Source organism: Papilio xuthus, unplaced genomic scaffold, assembly GCF_000836235.2.
Source record: "Papilio xuthus unplaced genomic scaffold, Pxut_1.1 DF827542.1, whole genome shotgun sequence".
NCBI classification, from domain to species: domain Eukaryota; kingdom Metazoa; phylum Arthropoda; class Insecta; order Lepidoptera; family Papilionidae; genus Papilio; species Papilio xuthus.
Window position 1 is genome coordinate 1,474,197 of NW_013531107.1, and position 25,449 is coordinate 1,499,645.

The 25,449-nt window shown below is 32.0% G+C and overlaps 1 protein-coding gene across 2 annotated transcripts; it reads right to left on the reverse strand.

Moving 5' to 3' along the window:
- Window positions 1–642: 642 nt before the first annotated feature.
- On the reverse strand, window positions 643–23,764 carry LOC106119150 (sodium-independent sulfate anion transporter). Of its 2 annotated transcripts, none has more exons than XM_013314041.1 (13): window positions 23,584–23,764; window positions 11,320–11,534; window positions 10,237–10,432; window positions 8,520–8,659; window positions 8,137–8,217; window positions 7,430–7,593; window positions 6,763–6,917; window positions 5,929–6,090; window positions 5,609–5,721; window positions 4,419–4,592; window positions 2,753–2,903; window positions 2,231–2,404; window positions 643–957 (listed from the first exon to the last, which is right to left on the reverse strand). In XM_013314041.1, the coding sequence occupies exons 2-13, from the start codon at window positions 11,518–11,520 to the stop codon at window positions 761–763; spliced, it is 1,908 nt and encodes a 635-aa protein (XP_013169495.1). In that variant the 5' UTR covers window positions 11,521–11,534; window positions 23,584–23,764; the 3' UTR covers window positions 643–760. The 2 variants fall into 2 exon arrangements, with proteins under 2 accessions (XP_013169495.1, XP_013169493.1); XM_013314039.1 differs by having other exon boundaries at window positions 23,565–23,764.
- Between the last annotated feature and the right edge of the window lie 1,685 nt (window positions 23,765–25,449).

Sequence of the window (25,449 nt, forward strand, 5' to 3'; positions counted from 1 at the left end):
CATAATTGGTTCATATTAGATATAAAATAATTGTCATTTAGTGTCTAGCATCCGGTTACATAAGAAAGTTTATTGAGAAGCAATATCTTTGGTAAAAATGTAAAAAAGCCTTTAAGAAATGAAATATAGAGAAGTACATAGCATGAAAAACATATATGATGCACATAAAAAAAAAACTTTAAAAGGCCTATAAGAGGGTGGACGGGTGTAAAAAAGTTTTTATTTAGAAGGATAGCAAACAAGCAAGGTCTCCTGATGTCGTTTAAATACATGGAAATCTGCAGATGCGTTGCCTACTTGCAATGAACAGAGAGAAGGCTGTACAAAAAAATTAAGTTTTATTTCCTAATCCACTTCCCCTTCCCATCAATCCCTTATAAAAAGGATGGAAAGGGAAAAAGAATACACACATTCTATAGCGACCTATATTTTTCTTAATTCAGCCTTTAAAGTGGACGAAGTTGAAAATGCAGTCATTTTTATTCTTAAGCGCCTGATATTTTGGAATAATTTTATTACTGGGACATTTGCTATAAAATATTAAGTGAATAATTACAATATGTAAATTATACATATTTATTTAAGTATCATTAGTTTCATAGTATACCTACTTAATAATAATTTGCTAAATAAATTATCGATAAAAAATCCCTAAGTCATTATAATTAATCGTGCGAGTGTTCTTGTTTAAAATTTAAAAATACCTTAAACCTATTAATTAAAAATAATTCTAAATTTTATATACTAATAAGTACATAAATCAAGTATCATTAACTTCGCTATTATTTTTCCTTACAGTTTCAGTTGTGTTATTTTTCAACAATGGTATAGTATTGTGTTCCTCTCCTATGACAACTTCTATGACGTCATCAGTGTTCTGTAGGGACCTGTAAGTGGGCGGCGGCGTCACGTTCTCTTTCTTATCTATTATCGGTAGAGCTATGTGACCTGTCAGATCTGGAAAAAAAAATACATTAAACTAGCAGGGGCCTGTATATGTATACATTTTTTAAATATGTTTTTCTAGTTGTGTGCAACTGATATTTGGCATAGATATTGAATATGTTCTACATCTATGGCAAATATCAGCGTGATATGTTTATCCGTTCAGGAAATAACCAGTAACAATCATCCATCCATCCATTCATTTATATAATAATTAAAAGTGATATTAAGTGGAACGATTAAACATTTTGTAAGTTTACGTCAAATCAAATACAAGTTTTTTTGTCGATAAAGTTAAGAAAAACTTTTGTAGAAAATATTCGTGCTAGGTCCTCTGTTTTGTCAAAGGGAATAAAAATAACATAAACTATCTTACTCAGTAATAAGTAACTTCATCGACATATGGATTTGACGTAAACTTACAAGATACTTAACCGTCCCCATTTAGGTCACTTTTATATGTTTAACAGAAAAAAAGACGGAGTAATGTTGTGTGATCTAATTTTACAAAGTATTTAATTTCATCAGCTATCGCTTATCTTATCAAATTGACTTTTATTGTGAATTACACTATTACTTATATTTGTCTAATAAACAAATTCGGGGAGGGCAAAACAAGATATGAACAACTGATAAAACGATTATGAAATATTTATCTTTTTATTAGTGTATTAAAATGGAAATTACTTCACAATATTTGTTAAAAATTTTGATAAAAAAAACTTGATAATAAATCTTAAATAAGGACATGTTTGTTATATGTATAACGCAGGTTTACGCCAAAAGTACCAAACCGATTTAAATGAAATTTGGCACACGGATAGTCTAGAGTCTGAGTAAGGACATAAGCTACTTTTTACTGCGAAAAAAGGTTGTAAAGGGATGAAAGGGTTATTGAAAATTTGTATGGAAAAATCAACATTTTTACAGCTAAAAGACTGAAAATTATTTGTAGGCTGTTAATTTGATAAAAATATATGATATTTAAAAATTTTTAGTTTTTGTAAAATAACAATTAGGAGTAAAGGATGAAACTTTACGTGGGAATATGTAAGGTTTATGATAAGATAAAAATGTTTTAATGTATCTTACTAATATTATAAATGCAAAACTTAGAATGTTTAGATGTTTGTTCGAAGATATCCCCCGAAAGGCTAAAGGGATCTTCATGAAATCTGACATAGATATAAAACTTTGTCTGGAAGAACATATAGGATGTTAATTAAGATTTTTTTAAATTACATGCGAATGGAATCGCGGTCACAGTATACACCTATACCTATACCTTGTAATGTAGCGTCCAATTCATTAGGAGTGAGTACAACTATGACACTGGAGCCTGCGCCACTGAACACTGAAGCGACGCTCGCGCGCGGCGAGAGCAGCACCAGAGGCTGTCCTCGAGATGACAGGGAGTTGGACAACGCGCATAGACCTTTAGCCGCTGTGAAATCTGCACCTGCAATGTATAAGATAAACAAAAATTGAAGAGATTTTATACGAAAACTTACATGCCCATATAAATTATGTTCTTACAATTTTAGGTATTATAAATTTGAATGTTTGGATGTATGGATGGATGTTTATTACTAGGTATCTCCAGAAGGGGCTGCATGAATCTTGATGAAATTTTCTATAGAGGTAGTCAGTCAGTCTCCAGTAACATTTGACACTTTCACCTTTTTAAAAATTCTGTGCAGACAAAGTCGCTGGCAAAAACTTTATATACAAATGTTTAGTTAAATCGTTAACTATTTGGTGTGGTTATTTTAAGTGACGTACACAAATGCTAGTTCTAAATATTTACCTAGTACATATCTGCAATCGATGACAACAGGCATACTGCAGCCGGCCTGCTTCTGCGCGGCGCGTGACACATACTGGCGGATGTACTCCACGCTGGGGAAGTACAGGCTGTTCCCCACAGTTACCAGGAGGTAGCTGAAGCCAGACGATGTCTGCCAACAAACGTCACTACACGTCAGCAGCGAAATACTTAGACAAAGTTATTTACCGGTGAAGAACCAAGGGAGTGGCTTAGTAGGAAGACTAGTCTAGATTTATTATGGGCTATGTATCATATGTATACTATTATCAATCGGAATAGTTTGTTTGTTTGTTTAAACGCACTAATCTCAGGAACTGGTCCGATTTGAAAAATTATTTTTGTTGGATAGTCCATTTATAGAGGAAGACTTTAGGCTATATAATGTTACGCCGCGACAAATAGTTTTTTTTAATTCCGCGCGGACCAAGTCGCGGGCCACAGATAGTATATAATATATTGTATACAGTCCGCAGTTTGTAAGATTTATGAGATTAACGAATGAATTTTGCCGGCTAAAATGGTAGAAAAAGGTTGTAGTAAGAATGGAGGGATTATAAGAGAAAGGAAAGACTTACTTTTTTTGCATTTCTATACAGTAAAGAAAAATTATTTTGTTTTATAATTTTATTTAGCACCAAAATATCTGTCCTATGACGTTAAATTAAAGATTAAAACGTGACAGAAAAACCTTCAGATTTATTTTTAGTATCACCCCATTCGAAAGGTGGATTCTGGGTCAAGTGTGTTCATATTATCAGTTTTATTAAATGATGATTATTATTTTATGAGAGAAATTGTTTTAATTATTACGTTGTTTTGATTTGTTTATATAAAATGGGACAGTAACGTGCCAATTGATTCATTTATCTTGCAACACAAAAACCACACTTATGATAAGAATTTCCGTCACATTAATAACCTTTTTGTACTAAAATCGCAGGAATCCATAAATTCGAAAAAAAAAAATCTAAATAAAATAACTATATATCAGTGAATGGAGTTAGTAACTTATTTAATCGAGTATCTTTTTTTACATCGTTTGATGCAATATTATCGCAATTATTTCCCATCGAGTTTGAGGTTCATTTTACTACAGATAAAAACAAATTAGGTTCGATAAGGAGTATTATAAACAGTATCGAAAGCCGTTATAAAAATTATCTAAAATCTAAACAACAATGATTTATCAAATAGGAGGTCCTAATCTTATCTAATCGTATTAAGCAAAATTAAAGGTCAAGTTTACTGACGTAAATATACCGCTACAATACAATAACCACATTTATCGAATATTATACTTTTCTTTTAAATATCAGAATTCTATTCTTTGCAAAAATCTCAATGGCATGAATATTATTGTGGTAATTTTGTACCCGACCCCAATATGCACCAAATAATAACGTAGCGTTAGCTTTGGGCGCCAAGGAGGTTAAGTAAAATCCTAAGAACTGCTACGTGGACGACAATGGACGGAATTTGTACTGTCGTTTACAAAGTATACAGGGATGACTAAATAAAAAAACCTGGTACCAGGTTCTTTGGAACTCGTACAGGGTCTTTTTTCTTTTATAGTCGTTGAAAAATTTAACATTTATGACAAACTTTTGGAAACAAAAGTGTTCAAATATATGTTAATATCACTCACGGTAACAATCTCTGCTTCAAGCTGTGGTCTAGCACTAGGGTAGAGCAAAAGTACCACATTGAGCGCAACTCCGGCGACAATGCCCAGCTCTACGCCCACCATTAAACAGATAGCGAACGTCGCAAACGCAGGCATTAGATCCGCCCGACGAGACCGCCACATTGGCTTCACAACCTGCAACACAATAGCCTATATTATATTTTATAGAAAAAAACATCGATTGTCATCCATGAAAAAATACAAGACGACAGCTCAAGGACCTTAAATAAACAATTAGGCGAGTATAAATCTTTTCAAATATCTTGGCGGCTCTTAACTTCGCGGGAGTCGCTGCTAAGATCATAATTTTATTTGTAGCGGGGCGTAAGGAGATGCGGGAGAAGGACACAGAACAACACGGCAATGACCTTGGACTGCCAATACATTAGACTAATAACAACTATATTTGAGCTTAAAATAGTTTTTAAATCGATTTCATGACTGTCTTCCATAATTTAGAATATCGTTTAAGTTTTATGTTAATTTCAAAGCTTAATTATGTTCATTTAAAATTTTAATCAATCAATGACATTGTAATCAACAAGTGAATAAAGCAATTTGATTTCTTCAAATATAATAACTCTGTGAGAATTGAAATAATCAATCAATTTTAATTTCTGTAATTAGCACATTGTAATGAAATTATTCATTCATAAAAAAGACGAATTATAAAACAAAAATTAAAGGGCGAAGTTAACGAAACCTTGTATTAGAACATTTTCCATAACAATAAAAATTATTATAAATACGAGTATTCATAATTTATAAAATACTCATAATATTTGAATATTACAAGAAAAATTATAATCTAATCATGAAAATATTGTTGAAATAATTTCTTTAGTTTATGAAATAAAAAAAAATCTTTTGGTTAAAATATTAAATATTTACAGAGGCTAAGTACGATAACCTTGTGAATGATAAAAGTATAGCGCAATATTTTACTTTTAATAAAAGTACATTCAAACGAATTGCCTTAATCTTTAACCATTAAAATATGGTACCCTAGTACAGTTGAATCTGGATATGCAAGAAATTTCTATAAGCCAATCATTGTCTGAAAAATATCTCGGTCCCTTAGACTCCTCCAGGTTTGCCTATAACACAAGGAACTTTACCTTAATTTATGAAACTAACAAAAAATTTCTTACCTCATACTCTATCATAAATATAACTGCACATATGACGACCGCGGCAAGAGAAGCCTTTGGTATGAAATAGAAGTAAGGCGTTAATAGACTAAGAGCTAGTAATACCAAAATACCTGCAAAAACACATAAGATTGAAAAACTACACGGACATAAATAGATACAGCATGATCCAAACTTTATAAGAAGTAGAGCAATACAAAATGGTATCGTGACGTAATGAGACCAGAACACACCATTGCTTGATGAGAGCCATGTCAAAAACAGAAGAGAATCTTACAATGAAGACGATTTAAATGGGGGTTTAATATATGTGTACTAACCCGTATAAATGCCTCCAAATTGCGTGGCGACGCCGCTGGCGTGGTTTACCGCGCTGCGAGAAAATGATCCGGTGATCGGCATCGCGCTGACGAACGAACCGAAGATATTGGCTAATGACAGTGTAAGTAGCTCCTGTGTAGCGTCTACTGACTCCCCACTCGCTGCATAAGTGATGTTACACATTAAAGGATGTCGCCGATTTAATTTACAAGCTTTGTAAGTTAAAATAAATATAAAAATACCAAGGAATGTCTAATAATTATATTTATGCAAAAGCCGTTAAGACTACAAAGGTATCGCATGCAAAATCATAACGCCAAAAATATTATTTCTCTGTCAGTGGGACAAAAGTTATGAAAGGTAATGAATTAATTTTTAACTATCATTATCCCTTTTACAATTATGTTAATTTGAAAAAAGAACTGGCCAATAAAAATATATTATCTGTTGGGTTTAACAGAGGTGGATTAGAGAAAAAAATAAAACTCAATTTGAAAATAAGAATCTAATCGCTATTGTGTAGCACACCGGTCGAATACTGATGTTGGAGCGGTCGCGGTAACGATATTAGGGCTATTAAATGTTACCCATACGACCTGTACCCGTTCCATTGTGTCTCTAGCAAACTAAGTTATCTCTACGCTATTATAAAACGACATACTGTGTCCTACAGACTGTACATAGGCAATACAACAATTTCAGAACAAAGATTAAATAATAAATAGACAGGTTAGTTTATAAAAAATATTAATGAGATTAAAAGATGAATAAATCACTTCTATTTTTATTGATAAGTCTATGTTTAATTACCCGTATATGTAAATTTTACTTACCAAAAGCTTTAGCGATGGCTACATTGCCTAACACTCCGATAATTGGAACTAAAACAATTGATGAACCAAGGTCGGAGCACATCTCGATAAATGTGACATTTCTCCCGCCGTATTCCGTGTTGAAAGGCGGCAAGCCCAACGCAGGCAGACCTTCTCTAAAATGAAAGCGCATTACGAATATCGGACGTTTGCAAGCGACGTTATTTAATAAACTCTGAGGAAAATCACGTTACGTTTGGCAAAGGAATAAAATTTTGAAGAAAATGTTTGGTTGGAATATTCTATGCATAGTTATTGACATACGATGAGGAAACCAAAAATGTATGCTACATTTTGTCTACTTCAATTAATGCGAAGATAAATTCAATAAAAAGAATCACATAAATTAAATCGTACTAATTTTATAAATGCGATTGGTAGAGTTGGTGTGAGTTTAGATGGATGGATGAAAGAATGGATGTTTGTTTGAAGGTATCTCATTGAAATTTGGCATACAGGTAGAGCATAGTCTGGAAGAACACAAAATCTATTTTTAATTAAGTTTTTTTACAATTCCGCGCAGACGGAGTCGCGGGCCACAGCTAGTTGAATTATATAACATTGCTAAGTTTATAATAAAGCTGAAATTCATATTTTTAAATATAAATATAATTAAAATTAAACTCACTTGACGGTGCCGGTTAGTTTGAAGGGTGACTCTGAGTACCGATCAAAAAAGAATGCCATTAGAGAGCAAACCAATACAATAATAGCATTTCTAGATGTTGACAGCAACCATAAGGTCTTTTTAATGCCTTTCTGACTTGATGGTAGATTTATATCCTTCATTTTCTGAAATAACAAAATAATTTTAAGAAAAATAAAAGGAATTCTTAAATAGTTTTAGCTAGAACAATTGATTTTCTATTAAAATTAAAATTGAAATAAAATATTATGATTTATAAATTCAAAATATACATTTTCATATATCAAACCGTTTGTTTGTATATAAAGAAAAAAACCAAAACGAAATACAAAGTAAAGGTCGTAAAACATCGACTATTGAGCTATTAAATTCGGTTAATACAAAAAGTCGAAGATAATCAAAGAAAAGAAGGCAATGTAATAAATAAACAAATTGTACGTCTTTATCTTACGATCTCTTTCCGCAGAATCGTGTGCACTAGAGCAGAACGAAAAGGATCTTTGGAAAAATAATGAAATCGTATCTGTTATTTATTACAGATTCTTCTTCTTTACCAACCACTTTGATGGATAACGAGCCTAACTTTTAACGTCGGAGTATCGGAGTAAGTCCCGTAAAATATTATCTTGATATATACCAAAAATAAGCTTAAATAAAATAGTTTAAAGTATGAATAATATTACACTCACTCGCATAATAAGTAGGATGATTATACAAGATATACCCAATGTGGTATCTGCCAGTCTTGCGTTTGGTATATTTACAATAACCTGAATGAAACAAATTTTATTAAACATAACAACAATTTAAAATATTATGGTTATTTTTAATGCTGTTGAGTGTAATTCAAGGAGTAGGATTTACAGCGATTATCAATTTATATTTGGTGCTTTTTGCAATTGTTTAGATTTAGATAACTACGTTGTTATAGAATATAACTTTGACCAAGTTTCAATTCAGGCTGTGAGATGAAGTTATAATGATTGGACTCTACCAATTAAATGTTGAGAAACTTATTCAATAGCACTTTCAGCAATTCTATGAATATGAATGCTACTCATAAAAAACTCACCTTTTTTACGGTATCAATAAATCCTCTAGATTTAAACTGCAGTCCTAAAAGCCCTTTGAATTGTGAAACAGCGATGATGACCGACGTAGCTGAGGTGAACCCCACGGTCACCGGGACCGATATGAAGTCAATCAGGACACCTATATTATAAAAATAACATTTACGAATTCGCGCAATCTGCCTCCGCCGAAACAAGTACGGCTAAACAATATTTTAATAACTTTAAGGGTACATTAAGAAAAATAGTGTAATAACCAACAAATCTACATCCATACTAAATCTATAACATATTTAGTAAAAAGACACTTGTTAGATTAATTTTCAAGAACACGTATTTGCTAACGAGAATTGAGTAAGTAAAAATGTAGGTTTGTTAGCTTCCAGTTAGGGTAGCCTGCGGCACTCGGTTCGGTATTCGAAGTTCATTAACAATAATTTTAGATAAAAATTGTCCCGCTGAAGTTCCAGGGGATTAGAAATATCTTCTACTATAGTATAAGAGCTTTTAAAGATCGGTTTATCCAAGTTTTATATTTGAAAAACCATTTGTCACATTAACCCTTTAAATCTAGAGTCTAGATATGGACCAAGCTATTATAGAGGAGGTATCTTCGTCAACCTTAACGGCAATGTCGTTTCAGACACTTCTGGTCCTTCGATCATCGGATTCTTTTCCATATTTGACTGAATAGGAATATATAATTCAATGAAATAGAACTCTTGAATTTAAGAATTGAATACACAATTGATGTTCGTATGTTCACGAGTACTTGAGACTCGATGTCATGTGGTTTGGGCTATAGAAAGGCAGAAATGTTTTCGAGTTCGACTTTACATCAATCGTTTCACCGACCAGTCGCAATCCTCAAAGACCAAGGAAAGATTGAAGCATAAAGACTATTGGAATTTCCAATAAATCAAATCAGTTTCGTTCCTTCAGCTTGAATAGTTGAGGAGATAAATCGATTTGAACAAGGGAGAAAACGAACAAAAGATTTGGACTAGTGTAAGAAAATTGAATTGATAACACATGGCGACTCCACATAATTCGTAAATGCAATCTTCTGAATATATATAAAAAAATAGACGGACCTACTATACCACAAGTGTACTTTTCTTAGGAAGTTTGGAATATAGAAGTTTTTGATGTAATATCAATTATGAATCCGTTTTCATTTTGTTACATTTAGATTGAATATTAGATATAAGTATAGCATTTTTCTCAGAATAACCATTTATATGTACAAGGAAACGTCCAAAGAAACAGCAGGGCCAAGATAAATAATGGACACAAATGAACAAGATCTTTCTCCTTTTGTAATAGAATTAAGTCACGAAACAAGATGAATCGTACATTGAAGCGTCCGATGTCATTCTTTTTATTTTTATACTTAAAATTTATAGAACAGTCAGCGTTAAGTAGATAATAAAAAATAACAAGATATTTTTCGAAACATTTTTATAATTTAAGACTATATCGTAATAAGATTTATGTAATGTTACGTATGGAAATTATATTTATGATTTACCTCAGGCAGGTGATCCTTAAAATGCTGTCAACAACATTTATAAAAAATTTACTTTGATGTAGTAAATATAAATTGAACGACAGTGGCAATATCATATTGCTTATTGTATCATATCTTAACTTGGATATTGAACGTGAAATGTATGCGGAATATTGTTATATGAATCAAAATGAACGCAGCTTACCGACCTAAATGCAATATTCCCATAACCAGTTGAACGACGCCCGTTAGGAAACAAAGCAATATTGCGTAGTCGAAATTCCTTCCTTGTATCTGTTCGTATGTCATTAAAGCCAGTAGCGCTGTCGGGCCCAAAGTAATATCCTTGCAAGAGCCGAAAATTGTATAGATGAAGCAGCCCATGAATGACGAGTAAAGGCCATACTGAAATAAAGTATTTTATTACTGTTCTTTTCCATAATCATAGTTCAATATTAAATACAAAAGAAAGAAGGTTCACATCAAACAGTTGGAATTGTCTTGATGGATTAAAATTTACAAAACACTATAAATTACCGACAACCAATAAAGATAAAATAACAAAGCACAAGTGAATATAAATCGTCGTTACAAAAATTGCTTTCGAATAACAGCGGTCCCCGTCGCAAACTTCAGAAACAAATTTACAGAGAGGAACAATACACATTAATCTCACAAACATGGGGAAAGGGGAGCGAAAATATTTCGACGACATTTTATTTTTTTGATGCCAATGGCTTATTGAATAATAGGGTGCTAACATGCAAATGTTACGACGCTGTTATTCAAATTAATGCTTCCCCAAGCATTCCGTGTCCTTATCAGCATGAAGCAGTCGAAATAAAAACATCGATGAATAAATTTGACGTAGTCTTGTACAATAATAAAACATTTATAACACTGATATTTCGAAATTGAAGCGTTTAAGAAAACATCAAAATAACATATTTTTATAAGACTGTACCAAGTATAAGTGTATTTCATTTGTTGTGGAAAAATTTCAACGATGTTTTTATAAAAATATGTATATTAACGTTGAACGTTTTACGCTGATCGACTGGTACGAATTTGCATTTTCAGAGAAATCGATTTCCGTGCATAGTTCGTTTAAATTTTTCGTCTAAAACTTACGTTATAACTAAATAGTCGCTTTTACAGGAATAAACTCAAAGTTATGGGTTACTGTTTTTTTTCGTTTAAGTAACAATACTTAAAAATGAAAATCTTTTAAAGGAAACTTAGATTTTAAGGCAGATCTCAGACTCACGTTGTTAAAGAAATTGTAAAATTACCTGCGGTGGTAATCCCGCGAGCGTGGCGTACGCTAAAGCTTGTGGTATCACCGTAAGACCAACAGTAATACCGGCTATCAAGTCAGCAATGGCCTTCTCTGAGTTGTACCCGGGCAACCAGCTTGATACCGGCAATCTCTTGTACATCAGACGTTTGTACCAACTCTGCTTCTTGAAGCGGTGCTTGGACGGCGAAGACATGATTACTTCCTAAGCTGTTGGCAAAAAGAAAACCTATTAATGCAAAATTTACGAACATACTTATGACGTTCTTTTATAACACGCGTTATACATTTTATAAAAATGACTAATACTATATTTAAGTATAAAACACTCTTTAATTCACTCATAAATTCTTATTCGAGCTAATGTTATAAAGACGAAAAATTCACAGATATGTTAATGCTTTAAATATGTCACAACGTTCAATCATAAATACAGTACACGAAAAATATGAGTCCGATTTCTATTCTTAAGTTGTAGTATCACAATAATAAGGGAAAAAGATATTGAAATAAGGAACAAGACAAATACATCGTGCATATATTCAAAAAGCACGATTTGAAACAATATTCTATTCAATGTTCGTGTTCTAGTAAGTTTCTGCATAACAGTACACAAATATGGTAATACGGTCGTGTTTGAGAGAAGAATAATGCTTCTTACATATTACGGGGAAATACGAAGACGCAATGCTATTTCCCTAACACAATGCAGTAAACTTTTCTATAACCTTATTTAAAATTGTACGGAAATCAGTGAAATTGAAAACAAAGTACCGGCCATATCTTTTGGAACATTTTACAATTCAGAAAATGAAGTCTGCAAATTTCGTTACGAGATGCATTGTTTTATGTTGGCTGGTTGTAAAGAAAATAGACCATCTAAATTTATCGAGTTTTTTTAACTTAAATTCCTTAACAAACCTTAAAAGTGATGTATTAACGAACAATTTATTTTTGAACGTGATGTGATAAAATTTCTTATTCGGTAACAAATATTAACGAAGAAAATAATATCTGGCTTAGAAAATAAATATTTAACACGTACAACAAAGGTTTAAGTTTGTAAGAGGTCACATTATATTAAATTTTTTACATCCTTAACCTAAATTTTATTACCAATCTAGCTAGTGAATAAGCGAATGAAAAGGGATATGTCGGTGTTCGATCCATGCCTCAACGTCCCTCAGTGGCCTACAAAGCAGTCCTGCCGGGATATTGGACCGTTGATTTAATTCAAGATCCTTTGTGCCCGCACATTTCCAATTTCCTAATAAACGCTCTGACGCTAAGCACGACGGCCGAAAAACAAAGGCCCGCAGAATAAATCTAACACACAAAAGGGGCGCAATAATCAACGATCTTGTTATATTACTAGATACTATCGAATCGCATAAACAATATACTTTAATATAGTTTTCCATTTAAATTACGTGTCGACTATAATTAATGAAATGATTCAGGGAGAACTTATATGACTGATAATATCTTTCATTGTATTTTGGTGTCACTAAACATTCCCAATATTGTTCAGCATTTGTACAGCACGCAAATCATCCTTCGTTTGCATATAATATACTAGGTCTAGTTGTTTTGACTACGGTAATAGCAGATCAGTAAAAATTGATTACTATTAAGATATTTTAGGAGGTAATCGTGACTGCAATAAAGCAATTACAAACACGTTAAGGGTACTTCAATGTCGATATAGTAGTGATTTACAGAATCCAATTACAGCGGTCGTGTCTTAAGGAGACCGACTTATATCAATAGGAAATTGCAAGTTATTTCGCATCGAAGGATTCTTGAAGTGGCATTTCGGGGAGAACAAATCAATTACTGCCAATTCTGTTACAGCGGAGAGGGAGTTTCATAGCCACGTTTCGGACACGGAATTCGTGATCACCTGATAAGGTCATGTATTGTGACTGTGAAGGTCGTTGTATTATATTGCTGGTAAATTAATGTCTCGGTCAGATGGACTGGGTAATTATGCGTTGATTGGGCTGAGTATTCCAATTATCTATGATGTGCGTGTCAATTCTAGTTACGTTGAATGTAAATTTGCGATGGTTTAGCTATATTAAATGTTACATTGATAAATTTAACGTTGTACAATCTTCTTATTTAACTAATAGTATGTATTTTGGTTTCTATTCTGTCGCTTGGTAAAGTAGAGGACAAAGATTTATTACTCCATCTCCCTTCAAAATTTTACGTGAAAATGATTTTAATAGACAGGAGAAAATTTTCTTTATTAAGTTGTATTTATTTTATATTGTAATATTTAGGTAACATAGTAAAAGGTTTGTTTTAAAATACAAGCTTTACTCGGGTGTTTGCCTTTGGGCCGATCAGCCTACCGATCGGGCCACTGGGACTTTTTACTCTTTGGGCGGACGGTGTTTATAGTATAAAAAATATTCTCATTGTGCCATATTGTAGCTAATCAATTTAATTTATATTACCAAACATTCGTATTGAAAAACGTAAACATGTAAAATTTCGTAAATTTACATAACATTTACATATAATAACAATCAGTCGAATGCGGATATGTATAGTCGTCACGTTATCTTAGCCATGACTTTTAAATTGTCGCAGAAATCAGGTCAATACACGGACATCTAATCAGTAATTACGATAATATTATAATTATATCGCGAAGAGTACAATTTTGTTCATTTTCCAAGATAAATATGAGAAAAAAGACAACACAGGGTGTAATTTGTTGTCACGCTATGTCTCAGTACCACATCACTTATGATTGGCGACTATGGATTTAGGAACAACCTGTACCAAACTGTCCTAGAAGTTAAGAAATCTCTTAAACATTCCCCTTCACGGTAATAACACGTTCATTTTCATAGCTGTAGTACATTATATAGGATGTACCTACATAATGATGAGACATCGATTATACCCACTACCTATTACCTACTGGTAATTTGAAATGATATTGATATAACTTGCATATGATAAGGAATTCAGCTGATTCCGACCATATTTTAAGTGATAAATAAATTAATAAGCAGATACACATTAATATTTAAGCGACCTTTAGTTATCAAAAATTTATCGGCGACCCGTTATCTTTTTGGCAGCTACGGTAATAATATATGTAAATATCTGGTTTAACTTAACACGATGGCTGATGATTTTATGTTTTTTCAAAAATGGAACGAGCATGGAATGTTTGAAGTTTATGTCATTTTGATTTTATAATTGTCAAGTATCCGGATTAAAATTATATTATCTCTATACATGTACGTACTTTTTGAACAATATAACAAATTTTACTTATACTCTGAATAAGAAAGTTGCTTTATGCAAAATTAACATCTTTTATTAAGGTGCAGTAAGAGTTAATTTACTAAGCAATAATAGCATTATATTGTAAAAAAATGATCCATGTTGAAGTAATTACATTGTAATGTTAAGTTAAGGTCACACTACATTTAATCCATAGTCATTATATAGCATTATTCAGCAGGCGCCATTGACGACACAGTAGTAATATGACAGCACCGCCTTAATTCAATGTAGTTGTAACATATAGTTTGGAGATAATTTTACCTACCGTGCGTACATCTTTTTTTACTAGCTCCCATGTATCTTATATTAAGGCTGACGGATCACACAACTTAGTCTAAGGATTGATCGAGATATTGCGTGCTCAGTAAAATGATAGATTATCATCATGGGCCCCGGTATACTCTGTAGATATTTGTCTCATAATAATAGAGACAGATGCTACATCGTAGTTACTTTTGCTAGTAGCTATGTAATTGGAATGTTGGTTTGTCGATATTTCGCTACTTTCACATAACCAACAACATGTGATTCCTTTTAAAATATGTACAATTCAATTAAATGAATTAAATGTCGTAATATATCTACAATACTCTAAGTAAAAAAGTTAACAAATCCCTTAGTATCACTCTGGTCTACAAAGGTTCTTACCAAGTTATCGCTTATTACATATTACCGCAATTTTGTCAGCGAACATTACAATCATCTTCATCATCAACCTGCCCTATCCCCAGTATGTACTACTTCTCTATACATCTCTATCAGCCGTCATATCCGAATCTACCCCTTCCTACGCATATCCATATCCATACTTTTTTGTGTCTTCCTCTGTCTTTGTAGCCATCCACTATCCCACATCACTATCCCTCCGCATAACATATCCAAACCACGCTAATTTTTTACTTCTCAATTTCTCGATCGAATATACACATTTGTAGCGAATATTACGATGTTGACAACATTTACTAGTTCAATGAGACCTTCTAAAAAGACTAGATTCTTCTAGATACCGACACAAGTAAAATGTTTTAAAATGTTTTTTTAAATTATTCTTATAAAAAATAGGTAAATAATGAGTCAAGTAAAATATATTTATCGTAAAGCTACGACCGATTCGTTCAAGCGAGGAAGGAGAACGCCTTTACAATATTCGGCCTTGAATAGCAGCCTATCATTTGATGTTGCAGTTGTGACTAACAATTGATCGGCTAGCGAAGGTGTCACTAATCTGCTAAACACCTAAATAAATACTTTTCGTTTGTACTTTGACTCCGACTGTTCCTAAACATATATATATTTTTAACAACTCCGATAAGGTCATTAGTAAAATTTTGTTTGAAATAGTACATTTTCTCTTTAATAATTAAATCTGTTTCGTCATCATCGAGACAATATCTATACAGGGTGTCCCAAAAGGTTACCTACATAGGAAGGGGGATGATAGGGGTGGTCACAAGGGTCACCAGAAAAATAAAATAAAATTTACCCTCTGGGTATTAAAAAAAATAAATGGCATTTTTTTTAAACTTAAAAATTTTACACCTTCTGGGGCACCTTGTTTTTTTTATTTCATATTGATAAAGGGTTATTGACGATAACATAATAGCTTTTTTTTAAATGTAGCAATATTTGTAGGTCATCGGTTACAAAATTGCCCCAGAAGGTGTAATTTTTTTATTTTATTAAAATATTAGCAGATTTTTTTGGAAATTTACTAATATTTCTTTTACCATTCCAACTAAGCTCTAAGCTTGTGCTAGGATATGGTTTACGACAATAGTCGAATGGCGGGATTCGAACCCCCGACCTCGTGATCGGAAATCCGTATCCTTAACCATTAGGCTATTGACGCTTTTAAGTTTTTAAAAAATGCCTTTTATTTTTTTTTAACACCCAGAGGGGAATTTTTATTTTATTTTTTTGGTGACCCTTGTGACCACCCCTATCATCCCCCTTCCTATGTACGTAACCTTTTGGGACACCCTGTATACCGTCTAGACAGTCCTCAGTTTAAACATCAAGCCAGCATTAGTCAAAATAAAAAACACGACAAAAATCTACTTGGTAAATACGTCAAACTGCTACTAGATCACATGTATATGTGATCTAGTAGCAGTTTTGTATAAAGTTGTATGCATGATGTAAGGACATGATACTATCAGATGGCCTGTTACGTAGCTAGTTTCAATGGTATTTTGGAGAGAGTTGGACAGAACAAGATTGTTCAATGTTACCGTGCAACGTACAGAGGCAGGTCGTTATGCCCCATTGTTTCCGATATTTGCGGAAGCGAACAAAGTTTGTGAATCTAACAGGGAACTCTACATGTCCCAGTTTCATTTGATAAATTTATAAATTTGCAGTAGGGAAAGGATTGAAATTACAATATTTCTTTTTAATTCCTCACAAAAAGGTGGGGAATCGGATATAGAACGGCAGTTTTTTTATATACAAACGCATTTGCAATCGTAACTGCGCAGTAAATAATCTAACCAAAGTAATAGGCCATAAAATTTTAATTGATTTTTCTTGATAATCGAATATTCTGGTAAAGGACATGATGGAATTAAAAACTGTCTGAATCGTAATAATGGCAAATAAACATATTAATTTGTAAATTATTCTGCATCTGCCAGAATAGCATATAACAGTCATGTATAGTTTGTTAACTTAACTTTTATTTTTTCATGGTCTTATTTAAATCAATCAAGAAAAGTAGTATCGCTGTTTCAAATGTCTTTTACGTCAAAAATTAATAAGGTTTTATTGAAACCGATTCATCCAAGTAGAAAACTCAAGATTATCATAGTAATAACATAGAAAATCTTCAAGTTAAGGTACAAAAGATAAAATCAAGTAGTAAGATCAGGAGAAATTCGTGTAAAAAAATATTTTCGCTTAGTCATATTAAGGGGCGCGCGTGTCTCTTCAGAATCGATGATGGTGCACATCTTGCAAGGGTCGCGTTTCTTTCTTACTTATTCTCGAACAAATTACGTCGCCCGCGCCCGCGCCATCGCCAGTCTACCGATTACAAGTCACCGATTCATCACGGGAGTGTCGGAGGCGTGGCACGTACTTCGCTCATCAATTCGAGCCGTCCGAGCCACGATCCGTCAACGCTATCGGCGCCAGCCCGAGCCCAACTTGAATGAGCAACCAAAATTAATTTCAACAAGATCGAAAATCTAATAGGTGTCTACATTGTCAAGGATAAAATGATATCATTTAAGTAATAGATATGAGAATAGAACAAATGTGTGAGAACAATTTTATTCCTAGTCCGTTCTTTTACATTTTATGTACAAATGTTACAGTTTACGACGTCTACATTATTATATTTCAATCGTCAGATAAAAATCAATATTTACTCTTCAATCGACAGAAATCTACATCAAAACGCAATTTCTATCACGTCCTCGCAGAGACATTAAATGTGAGCAACGTAAATGTATTGGACCGACGATTGACAGAATATTTCAAGCCAATTTCATGACGAATCTTGAATAGAGCAATAAATAAGCGATCGAAAAGCAATACAATACATTGGATATCATAAAGTCGCGATAGATTTCCTTCGAATTTTTCGTAGCTCTTTCATCGAACTCCTCTGGGAAAATTGGGAGTTATGTATATAAATTGTATTGCAGACCTCGTAAAACAGTGAACGGATGACGAAATTCGTATGCATTATGTTATTTCGTTGCAGATACGGTGGTCGTAAATGTGACGCGGCGAAAATTAAGTTTGCCGGAGCTTATGTCATGTTATGTTATCATATGGAACGGTTGATATAATATAACAGGATTATCGGATTTTAATAAATTCATTTTATCATTGAGCTTTAATATCATATTATGCTACAGAATTTATAGTTATTTTGTATTATTCTTCCTCTGATGGACAACATTTACAAAGTTGGTTCAGCTCGAATTCACATCACTGTTCGTACTGTTAAATGTAGTGGTTCGATGTTTACACATATTACACAAACATGCACTGTTGTTATATGTACATGTGATAGAGGCATTTACATAGGTACATATCCTATGCGATTTGTGGCGAACTGAATTAGTAATAATTCTACCATCTCTGGTGAAATATAGAAACAAACTGTAATATAGACAGTCTTTATGTAAATTTAAGTACAAAAGGCAAATTTTACAGGACTGCGCATTTTCATTCAAACATGTGAATTTGAGTGTAATGAGTGTTGAAATTTGCTAGTACAGATTTTTTGTAATAAGGAATTAGCTAAAAAAATCACGTCATATGTTTTTTTTTACTTATACGAAACGATATTATTTTGGTTTATACTTGAACAAACAAATGAAAAACGAGTTCTTTAACAACATTCTATTGCCGTGACACTTGTATAGACATATTTTTGTCTTAGAAGAATTAAAGGGAATTTTGTTAAAATATATGTTTTTTAATCTACCGTAAAATACAGCGTGTCACAAAATTCAACGATAAATCGGTAATGGTGTATAGCAAGATCCATAACTACACGGAAAATACTAAAAAAAACCAACACTTTTTGCTTAAAAGTAACATTAACTTTTGTAACTTTTCTTACAATTTGATACCTTGACCACATGATAAGACATTGTGGCTACAAATATGAAGATATTCCTGATGTTTTTTTTTTTGTATGGGCTACCTAAATAACATAGCTATTTATTGCAGTTAAAAATTGGACCAAAACATTTGTCATTTAAGCAAAAAAAATCGTTGAATTTTAGGACACGCTGTGTACGCATTTCCCTCATACAAGATAGCTAGTTGTGAAGCTATATTTACATAACCTGCTATGCGTTACGGATTAACTAGACTGGCTAGGCATCCGAGGTATTACAGATAGCGTCTGGAATACGTAAATGGCGCCAGTCGCCGCTTATATTGAGGTAATTGAATTTCTCTTGTATAAGTACGTAATCGAGTGGATGAAGCTCCTTCTCGTAAATATATTAGATGACATTAGCTTGGTTTTCATACTTTATGAAAATTGGGTAAGAAACCTAGATGTGAGGATATTATTTTAGCTTACATTTTTCTTATTCCGACAGCAGTGTACGTAACACGTGAAGAATTTTCATTGCCGAAACATCTGTAGACAGAAAACCTTATCTTTGTTTTTTTTTTCTCCATAGTAAATGAGACGGAAAGAAAGTAGTTGTCGGTGAATGTTTAACAGCATTTATATTTGATAAAGCATTTAAAGCATATTGCTACTATAAAATATTTTTAACCGACTTCAAAAAGAAGGAGGTTTCAATAATTTTTTAACGATTATCGTAGGCAAAGTCAATTAAACAAGGATAACGTGCTAAATGTGATATTTTTTACATAATTAAGGAAGCCGTTGCAATGATACATTTATAGAATAAATTAAATTGGAATGTTCTCACCATATAGAGGTATGTGGTTAACATTTTTACTGATTAAAAATAAAACTGGTCCTTGCCGGTTTTATTTTTCCATTAACGTTAGTCTGGCGCGTCGATAACTCTATAGAGTTTTATTAGATCGTCGCTACAACAAAGTGAATTAAGTTTCATATTTAATCAATAACTTTGTTTGGGACAAAAACTTAATTAACTGATTTCGGCGAGACTCGTACTCGGTTGCAATTCTAAAATTATTTCAATTGTTTAGATTTTTTATTATTCAATTCAACACTTGAATTAGTATAAAACGAATCTATAACAGGAGAGACGCGTAAAAACAGATACCATAATTTTTCCAGGTTGCAATACTTACAAACTATAAATTGACTTAACTTTGGTGAATATATTTTTTATTTTCCTTAGACAAGAGATGCGTCGGTCAATAGCCTGATATTAAATTATACGATCTTCCAATTTAAATGAAAATAAGTTTGCGATCATTAGCAAAAGTTATATCTTCTTAAAATTATAAAGATTTATGTTTTATCTTTTAGAAAATGAAAACACATTTCTTTACTTTCAAAAGACATGGAAGCTTTTATTTGATAGAGCTACTTTTTTAATTACGTGTGTATTGTAAAAATAGCTTCAACCGACCGCATTCTTTCAACAAATTTGATGATTAATCTACAAATTAATAGTATGTAATGAATTATTTGTACGGACGGTTTGTGGCTACTGACTTGTCGACATTCATTGGTCAAAGCAGTGATCAATTGTCCGATTACATTACTCATTAAATTGCTCGGCATCGCCACTGGTTCAAATTCATATAGCTAGTAGCTACATACTTCACCAAATACATTTTTCAATGTAGTTCAAAGTTTGACAGTAAAATTATTCCTGTCAAATGATAGCATTTAATTTATGTCGTGTTATTTTCTGTTAATTTCAATAAAAATAGAAACTATAAAAATGTAATTTTAATTACGACACAATAAATTCTATAATAATTTTTTCTAAATCTCTCGATTGTCGTAGTTTGTTGAAGTCGAAATTTTACGAATTTTAGTAAACACAATATAGAGAAATGTTTAACAAATTGCAAAAAACTTTAAAACACATTAGTATAAAAACTCACCGTTTAAACACAAATATGACAGGGTTAATACTGATGTAAATAAAAACTATAAACAAAGAGCACAGTCGAAAACCGATGCGTGTCGGTGCATTACGACGCTCGTGCGCCAACTGCAATCGAAGTGGAGAACGCATATTGCCCACTAATTATATATTTCGCATTGAACATTAATAAATGGTAATAAATATTTAAGTTGGCACGTTGGATAATCACGAGAAGATGTTTACAATAAAACAATGTTATTGTAAAATTATAAACAATACTTCTCAAACATTTTCATACAATGCAGAAACTACTAGAGGGAGTTTAAAGACATTCAATAATTAAACGTCAACAATTTAATTTGCTCGAATATATTAAGTTATTTCACTTGATAATATCCTGTATTATAAGAGATATTTAAAATTTAATTTTCACATGGGCTCCTAACCTCATGTTCCCAAAATGATTATTAGCTCAAGGCAATAGCAAACAACGATCCTCACTTTGGGTTGGTACATTTCGACTGAAACATTTACCTATATGTTACTCTATAGTTAGGCAAAGAATTTGGCTTTATCAATGTTTCTACCATAATTAATTGGGAGGAAAATACTTGCACAAAAAAGGTTTATATTATTTATATGATCGAATAATTATGATTCTTCGTTTCAAACGAAATTATATGAAAAAAGACTTTCGGTTAGAAATACTTCGGATAATTTAATTAATAGCTAAAATTTCCATTTTCTAGGCTTAGGATTCCAATAATTATAAGTAATTTCGCATAAACCGGTTCGATCGTCATGTAATCGACGTGTGCTTATTATGAATTTCGCAACACCGCAATATGCGATAACTAACTTGTATGGTAAACCACGATACTGAATTTTCAAATTTAGCTTATCTTACCACTCAATATGCCAGTCTTTTGTACCTAGGTTTAGTTTGGTGTAAAATAAAAAATATATGGGACCTAATTAGACAAAACAGTTATATAAATTTGTCTAAATTGTGTTAATAATTTAAAGTAGGAATTACAGTATGCATGTTGTCTTTAATTCTTGTTTAAAGTATACAGTCATATGTCCTCGTGAGAGGCTCGGAGTGTAAAGAAGTTAAGGATCACTAGGCTATAGTCAACCTCACTGGCCAAGTACATGTGATTGACTTCAGGCATATCTTTGAATTTTTTGTACATATGTGCAGGTTGCATCAATGTTTCCTTTACTGTAAGAATGGATGTCTATAAATGTAGATATAAAATTCAAAAAAAACACATTGGTACATGGCAGATATTAACTTCGATGTGTAGATTATAAGGCCTAAGCTTGCCCCTGAGACATAATTGCTATTAAAAAATATAAAATTGATAAATATATGTACATGTGTTTCAGCGATGGAAACTCACAGTTATTGTCGTGTATATCTTCTTTACCACCTATCCTCGGAAGTAAATGCTAATCTTGATAAACCAATACGTCTTTGTCATTTTTCTGGTTTTAAAAATCTTCAAAGTTCTATGAAACTCCAAATATATAAGGCACTTTGTTTTGTTTCGGAACTTGAAAGGATCTGCAGTTGAAGAATACAATACCTTTCACAAATAATTGTGTGTGGCATTGGACAGTGATTGATTTGATACTATTTTTATTCTATCCATTATCTCTTCGAAGACTATGCTACAAGCCTTTGTTCATATTATTCTCTGTCGAGCACATAATAGGTAAGTTTTGTTAATAAAATAGTTGAATATTTCCAGCCACCATTTTTAACAATGATGACATAAAGCAAATTATGTTATGAGATGAAATTTTTTTAAATCTTTTTTACAGCTATTGCATTTGTTATTGTATTGTACATATTCTCTTAGCTTTAGCGAATTTAGTACAATTTACATACAAGTTGGTTTATTTTTACCACAGTTCTTGAGACTTGAAACTACTGTTTAGAAAAGGAAAATCAAACAGTCTATACATACAAAAAATAAAAATATAAAACAATTAGAATAGAGAAACAAATAGCAGTTGCATACTTTTATAAATTAAAAGTATGGATGTCATCAAATTTGTAATATTTGTATTAAAATTATTATATTAGGTACTTGTGGGTATGTCCATTTTTGTTTTAAAATTATTTTACCTTTTTAAGATATTATTTATTTTGGCCTGTTATATTTAAAAATTTAATTTATTTAATATCTCTTTGGAAGAAAAGTAAACGAAAGGTGTTTTCAATTGAAGAAATATTTTAAATCACAAAATTATTCTATAAATTACAAATAAACAATGTGGTGAAAATACCATAAAAAATACAACTATTTCGGCCATGAAGAAACAGCCGAAGTATTTATATATATTCAAGCAAATATATAAAAAATTGGGAGTATACAAATTGAATTACAAAGTTACAAAAGCTTACCTGAACTCGATAAACTTACTATTTTAACTTGACGTAAACATGCTAAAAACAATAACCACTGCAATTAATGTTATTTCATATAATTTAAATCTTCCACAAAACTGTGTCACGTTTGAAACACACAAGTTATTTCATTAACGCTATTTTTATTAATTAAAATAAAATAACAACATCACAACAGCTGCTGTACCTGCCAACTATTCAACTGTCACACAATGTCGACTGTCAAAATGACATTTATGTCAATTTATAAAGATTTTATGGCCTGGTTACGAGACCTTTAATCCAAATGAATTGTCTCTAAAATAATCGGATCTGTTTGGGGATACTCGTTATCTATTTATTTATAAATAAATTTTTAACTCGTTTTTCGTTATGTAAAAATTGTGTGATAAAGTGAATGTATATTCAAAGATATGGTTAGCTGGGTACCAATGATACATATTATTAAAAGCTAATATTATTAAAGTTTGAATTGTAATTTCAGTTAAGGCTTAAGAATGGATTAAGATGTACAAAATAATGTATTTAAATTGTATTCTAGATAAGAAAGTGTTAAAAATATAGCTAATATTTTACGTAGGAAGGGAAACAATTGACCAAACAAAATACTTACGTACTTAAAGGAAACCAAAGGATGTTGTTTGCTTGAATAATTACAACTATTTCAACATTTTCTTCAAATCGCTCGTAGCTCTTTGAACAAGCAATCGAACGTTATTAAATATTGATGCATGCTAAAAGCGCGCTAAGTGCTTAATTTAAAATGCACCAGTAACGAATAAATTAGCAAGTAAATATTGTACTTTACTCACTGGAATTCCTTGAGGTATCCTAGAAAAATGTTTTTGTTATAACTAATAAAAACAAATGCAGAGTTTTCTTCGAGATTCTCGTTGAATACAACAGCTGCTATTACTCCCGTGCAAGTCGTACCAGAAAATTTATTACCTACCTGTATTCTTTAGAAGAAAACTTCACAATTTCAAGGAATATGGCTCATATTTGTTTTTAACTAAGAGGGTTATTTAGTAATCATAATGACCATTAGAACCCCATTAGATCGATGCCATAATAACAACTTGACACTATTCACGTTGTAATATAATGTACATAATATATACAGGGTGTATCATCTTGACTTGAAGGCAATGTGTTTGATTGGATTCTCTGTTTGAATCGGGTTAATATGTCCCTGTTTATAGGTTAACTGCTTTCGGTTTGATTAAATGACACATTGTTTGACTCGTGATTGTAGCGGTTACATTAGGGAAGTGACGCCTCCGTTATTTTAATATGTTGAGGGATTTCTATGTAATGGAGTTCTATGTGTAATCCCACACCGTATTAACGTATTTTAGACTGAAATTATTTGGATATTATCATTATTTCCTTTATTAATTACCTTACAGTTTTGCGAAAAATAAACTACTAATATTGTCAAGTTACTTAGCGTAGCCCGCTAAAATATCAGTTGCACAAATGACCTAAACCTTACTCCTTATTCTAATTATTTAATAGAACAGCTAATGAAAAGAAAATCTAACTACCTTTATCAAAAAATGTAATCGTGCTGACCTTACTTTATGCGTAGACTTTTCTTCTTTATTATAATTGTATATCCTAGTTATATTCAATTAATTTTTTGTATATTATTGAAAAGACGTAAGTGACAAATTTTAGATTTTCACAAGCTGTTTTTGTGGCATCATAAAAAATACATTTATAAGCGCCGTACCAAAGTCTGACTTTCAAGATAGTTGAACCCGGATTTGCGCCTAAGTGATTTTTTATATCCTTGAGAATCATCGTGTGACGTGAATGTATGAAAAGGAGAGTAGTATACGATAAAATAAAACATAATCAATGATGCTATTTTATGCTA

What these genes read in the sequence shown, in the direction of transcription:
- LOC106119150 (XM_013314041.1), bottom strand. Translation starts at nt 11,520, where the DNA reads ATGTCTTCGCCGTCCAAGCACCGCTTCAAGAAGCAGAGTTGGTACAAA. An exon ending in TTGAAGCAGAGATTGTTACC is followed by an intron (nt 2,904 to 4,418) that starts GTGAGTGATATT and finishes GTTTGTTGGCAG; the next exon opens with ACATCGTCTGGCTTCAGCTA. An exon ending in ATTGGACGCTACATTACAAG is followed by an intron (nt 958 to 2,230) that starts GTATAGGTATAG and finishes TTTTTTTTCCAG; the next exon opens with ATCTGACAGGTCACATAGCT.